Source organism: Geospiza fortis, unplaced genomic scaffold, assembly GCF_000277835.1.
Source record: "Geospiza fortis unplaced genomic scaffold, GeoFor_1.0 scaffold37, whole genome shotgun sequence".
Taxonomy (NCBI): domain Eukaryota; kingdom Metazoa; phylum Chordata; class Aves; order Passeriformes; family Thraupidae; genus Geospiza; species Geospiza fortis.
This window is the reverse complement of record NW_005054449.1, coordinates 279,562-285,066: the sequence shown is the minus strand read 5'-3', so window position 1 is coordinate 285,066 and position 5,505 is coordinate 279,562. Positions and strand designations below refer to the sequence as shown.

Sequence of the window (5,505 nt, the reverse complement as noted above, 5' to 3'; positions counted from 1 at the left end):
CCCCCCGCCTCCTCTCCACCTTCCCCCCGCGCTGTCCCTGTGCCAGAGCACCTCTGGGTGTGTGTTTGTGCCCCTCCGCACACACGTCTTTTCCCCATGACTGCTTCGGTGCCCGGCAATCGAACTGGAGTGGATGTTTTACCCCAGCAGCCAGAGCTGACCCCGTGCCTCGCTTGTGCGCTCTTACAGGCAATAGCTTGCTTGATGGACATGAACGCCTTGCTGGACAGATTTCACAATTACATCCTACCGCACCTCCGAGGGGAGGACCGAGTTTGTCACTGCAACTGTGGAAGGTGAGTTCTACCTGCAGAGCATCCCCCCTGCCCGCCCTGCCCACCTGGGGAGGAGGTGACAGGGACAGGGTGGCAGCTGTGCCACCATTTCTGCATCCCGGCCGTGCCTCACCTTCCTCAGCCGCTCCTGCATGAGCAGGGTGAGGGGGGGGTGCTGTTTTGTTATGGGTTTTTTTTGTTTTGTTTTTTGTTTTTCTGGAAGAAGAGTTTTCCGTGGGCTCTGAGCGCGTTTCCCTTTGTGTACGGGCATTTGGGAGCCCCGGGGGAGTGAGAAACTTCGATTTCAGCGTTTGTCATTGTGGCTTTTGTCGCCGGCTGGGCCGTGCTGGTTCCCCAGCCTGTTTGTGCTCTGGCTGTTGCAGTTGGTGCTGGTTCTGTGGCTCAGGAATGGAACTGGGGCTTGGCCCTGTCCAGGCCAGGATGTGGACACCTAGGACAGTCACTTGGAGGCTTTGCAATCAATCTTTGATCAGATTTTCATTCCCTGTGGCTTTTCCTGCCGGACACAGCGCGCTGAGGAGTGCTGCCTCCGCCGTGCACAACTTTGTGCCTGGACAAACACCTTCCTCATCCTCCCAAACTGCATCTCTGTGCCTTGTCCCTGGAGTGCTCGGTTTGCGACTGGGATCTGCCTGCTCTGGAGGCTGCTCAGGCCCAGGGCTGAGCAGAATTATAAAAATATATAAATACTGGGGAGGTGAATTTCGTCCTGCTCTATGGGATTGTTCCTCCTGCTGCTGATCTGGAGGCTGCTCAGGCCCAGGGCTGAACAGAATTATAGAAATATAAATATTGGGGAGGTGAATTTCGTCCTGATCTATGGGATTGTTCCTCGTGCTCCTCTGGACTACGCTCAGGCCCAGGGCTGAACTGAATTATAAAAAAATATACATGGAGAGGTGAATTTTGCCCTTCTGTGTGGGACTGCTCCTGGTGCTGCTCAGGGCTGACAAGTATTATAAATATATATGTATATATATATACTGGGGAGGTGAATTTTGCCCTGTTCTGAGGGACTGCTCCTCATGCTGCTCTGGACTCTGCTCAGGCCCAGAATTATAAAAATTTATCTATGGGGAGGTGAATTTTGCCCTTTTCTGTAGCACTGTTCCTGGCGCTGCTCTGGGTTCTGTTCAGGCCCAGGGCTGAACAGAATTATAAATATCTATAAATTGGGGAGGTGAATTTTGTCCTGCTCTGTGGGACTGTTCATTGTGCTGCTCTGGACTCTGCTCAGGCCCAGAATTATAAAAATATATATATGGGGAGGTGAATTTTGACCTTGTCTGTAGCACTGTTCCTGGCGCTGCTCTGAGTCTGCTCAGGCCCAGGGCTGGACAGAATTATAAAAATATAAATACTGGGGAGGTGAATTTTGGCCTGCTCTGTGGGACTGCTCCTCATGTTGCTCTGGACTCTGCTCAGGCCCAGAATTATAAAAATATATATATGGGGAGGTGAATTTTGACCTTGTCTGTAGCACTGTTCCTGGCGCTGCTCTGAGTCTGTTCAGGCCCAGGGCTGGACAAAATTATAAAAATATAAACAGTGGGGAGGTGAATTTGGTCCCGTTCTGAGGGACTGCTCCTGGTGCTGCTCTGGACCCTGCTCAGGCCCAGGAGCAGCCGGGCCTGGGATGTGGCAGCACCCTCAGCTCCTGGGGCAGCTCCTCTCAAGGCAAATTTCAAAGGCAAAACACTTCCGGAGTGTGTCCCACTTGGTTTTGGCAAGGATTTGCTTTTTCTGAGCTGTTTTTGGGGTTTTTAATTGATGTTTTTCCCTAGTTTTGAGAGTTTTCCTCTGCCTCTCCCACCAGTTTCTCTGTGACTGGTCCCAGCTCGTGCCAGCGCAGGTGGGAAGGAGCTGCGGGGATGTTTGGAGTGGCTGGGCAGGGTCAGGGCGCTCTGAGTGTCCCCAGGTGCCAGGGTCCCCCCCTGAGCCCCCTCTGTGCCTGCAGAGCTGCTCTGGGGGCAGATAAACCGGCCCTGGCACTGCCCACACCCACCCCGGGCTCATTTCATTCAGAGGGCACAAAAACCCTCCCAGACTGCCCAGACTGGATGGGAGAGGAGGCAAAAATCAGAGTTTATCCTTTGCCCCAGGCGTGTGGGAGCAGAGGCTCCTCTGCCAGGAGAGGCAGCTCAGGGAGCTCTGAGAGCCAGCTGGGAGCTGCTCCTCGCTGAGCGGGGGATCCCAAACCCTCTCTGGGCTCTGCCACCTCCTTTTCCTGCCCTGCTGTCCCCCTGGAGATCCCAAACACCTCGCTGGGCTCTCCCACCTTCTGCTGAGCTTTTTCCTGCCTTGTTGCCCCCCTGACAGGACCAGGAAATCCCAAACCCTCTCTGGGCTCTGCCACCCTCATGTTGAGCTCTGCCCTGCCCTGCTGCCCCCCTGGTCCTGCCAGGAGATCCCAAATCCTCTCTGGGCTCTGCCACCTTGTCCTGAGCTCTGCCCTGTCCTGTCCTGGCAGGACCAGGAGGTCCCAAACCCTTCCCTGGGCTCTGCCACCTCCTTTTCCTGCCCTGCTGTCCCCCTGGCACCACCAGGAGATCCCAAACCCCTCTCTGGGCTCTGCCACCCTGTGATGAGCTTTGTCCTGCCCAACTGCCCCCCTGGCAGGACCAGGAGATCCCCAAACCCCTCTCTGGGCTCTGCCACCCTCACATTGAGCTTTGTCCTGCCCTTCTGTCCCCCTGGCACCACCAGGAGATCCCAAACCCCTCTCTGGGCTCTGCCACCTTGTGCTGAGCTTTTTCCTGCCTTGTTGCCCCCCTGGCAGGACCAGGAGGTCCCCAAAGCCCCCCTGATCTCTGCCGCCTTGTGCTGGGCTCTGTCCTGCCCTGGTGCCCCCCTGATCCTGCCAGGAGATCCTAAATCCCCTTTGGGCTGTGCCACCTCGTCCTGAGCTCTGCCCTGACCTGCCCTGGCAGCACCAGGAGATCCCAAACCCTTCCCTGGCCTGTGCCACCCTCATGCTGAGCCCTGCCCTGCCCTGCTGCCCCCCTGGCAGCTTTGGAACGCTCTGGTTTCCAGGCTGTGCCCTCTGAGAGCTGCCCAGGAGCCCCGAGCCCAGCCCTGGGCCGGGAGCAGCTCCCCCAGGCCGGGCTTGATGGAGAAAAAGGAACGGAATTTGCCAACAAGCAGAGGGAGTCCTGGCGGGAGGAGGGAGAAATGCGGGGAAAATCAGGAAATGTGGCACAAACGGGAGGGAAGGAGGAATTGGGATGGGTGGATGGAGATGGATGTGCTGGGCTGAGCCGCTGCCATTATTGATCTCCCTGGGTCACTGTGCCAGGCAGACCCAATAACTCAGGCAGAAACGTTTGCCATCCTCTCCTGTCCTTCCCCAGGGTGCCAGGGAGGGCCCAGCGTGGGTGGGACTGTCCTGCAGCCGGGCTGGGTGTGGGTCCAGGCCCTGGAGGGGCTGTGTGCCAGCTGTGCCAGCTGTGCCAGCTGTGCCAGGGGTGCGGGAGGGCATCCCCAGCTGGGAAAACCCTGCTGAGCCCTGCCAGGGTGCCCTGGCTCCATCCTCAGCCTGGATGCCCACTGGTTTTAAGCATTGGGTGCCAGGATGGGCACAAGGGGTGCTGAACATTATTTTTGCAGTGTTTTTAAGCATTAACATTATTTTTGTGCTGTTTTTAAGCATTGGGTGCCAGGATGGGCACAGGGAGGGTTGTACATTATTTATTTTTGCAGTGGTTTTAGGAATTAACATTATTTTTGCAGTGTTTTTAAGCATCCCTGTGCGTTTGCAGCTGCTGGGAAGGACCAAGACAGTGGGGAAGGGAAGCAGCTCCAGGCCCAGGTGCTGCTGGAGGCTGAGCCCACCCTCAGCCTGCCCTGGGCTGGAATTTCTGTCCCTGGGATTCCTGTCCCTCAATTTCTGCCCCTCAATTTCTGCCCCCCAATTTCTGCCCCCAATTTCTGCCCCTCAGTTTCTGGCCCCTGTGGAAGCTCCAGCACAGCCAGGGTGGGCACAGCTCGGGGTGTCCTGCGGTGCCCTCCTGGGGCTCAGGGGTGCTGGGGCTGTTCGCTGTCAGTTCATGCCAGGAGGGATTTTTTGGGAGGTAATTTTGAAGTCTGTGGTGTCAGGAGGGAGCTGTGCTGTGTTGGTGCTCTCAGGGGTCCCAGGACGAGGGGAGAGGTGAGAATCTGACTCCATGTTTCAGAAGGCTGATTTATTATTTTGAGAAGAGAAGAGAAGAGAAGAGAAGAGAAGAGAGAAAGAAAAGAAAAAGAAAAGAAAAGAAAAAGGAAAAGAAAAGGAAATAAAATCTTGTAACTGACCAGAGTCTGAGCCAGCTGACTGTGATTGGCCATTAATTAAAAACAACCACATGAGGCCAATCACAGATTCACCTGTTGCATCCCACAGCAGCAGATAATTATTGCTTTTCTTTTCCTTTGAGGCTTCTCAGCTTTTCAGGAGAAAAAAAATCCTGGCAAAAGGGATTATTGAGAAAATATCATGGTGACACTGTGGCACCCGTGCTTCCCCACGTGTGTTTGATGGGGAGGTTAACACAGCTGAACTCTCCAATTTTAAATTAGCAATAGAAATGATAACCCTAAAATGATAACCCTAAAATGATAACGCTAACCCTAAACTTACTCCAACAATATTAACAAAACTACAAGAGGAGGACACAACTCATCAAAGATCCCATTTGCAGTTGGTGACCACCCAAAGATTATGGGTGCTGATTTGCATTTTGTTTGATTCTTTGCGGGATTTTGGTGATTTCTTTTGTATCTTTGGGCAGAGCTGGAGCGGCTGTCCTGGCCTGGGGGGAGCTGGGGCTGCTGCAGCTGCCCAGGTGCCCAAATTTGCAGATTTTTGGGGTGGTCTGAGCCTCTGTTTGCAGCCTGAGCGAGCCTGGGCTGGGCAAGCTCTGGTCCCTGCTCTGGTGCTGAGCTGGGAGTTCCCCCAGGCTCTGAGAGGTGACAAAAATGTGTCACCTGAGCATGTGAGGTGTCACCTGAGCATGTGAGGTGTCACCACCGGGCTGGGCTGGGTTTTCCCCTCCAGAGCAGCAGGGAAAGGAGGGGCAGAGCTGGCAGCACCCCCAGGGGCTGGGGGGAGCCCCCGGGGCTGGGGAAGGGGAGCTGGGCTGGGCTGGGGGGAGCAGCACAGAGCCTGGGGTGGCACCTGGGCACGGCTGGGGGGGACAGGGACAGCTCCTGGGGCACACCTGCCTCAGGCAGG

The 5,505-nt window shown here is 55.5% G+C and overlaps 1 protein-coding gene across 1 annotated transcript in view; it reads left to right on the top strand.

The window, feature by feature from the left end:
• The first annotated feature begins 96 nt into the window (after window positions 1-96).
• Window positions 97-5,505, top strand: part of TMEM240 (transmembrane protein 240) — an 11,655-nt gene continuing 6,246 nt past the window's right edge. The window contains exon 1 of the mRNA XM_005427630.2: window positions 97-296. Coding sequence (XP_005427687.1) covers window positions 97-296 — 200 coding nt within the window. The remainder of the gene's footprint in view (window positions 297-5,505) is intronic.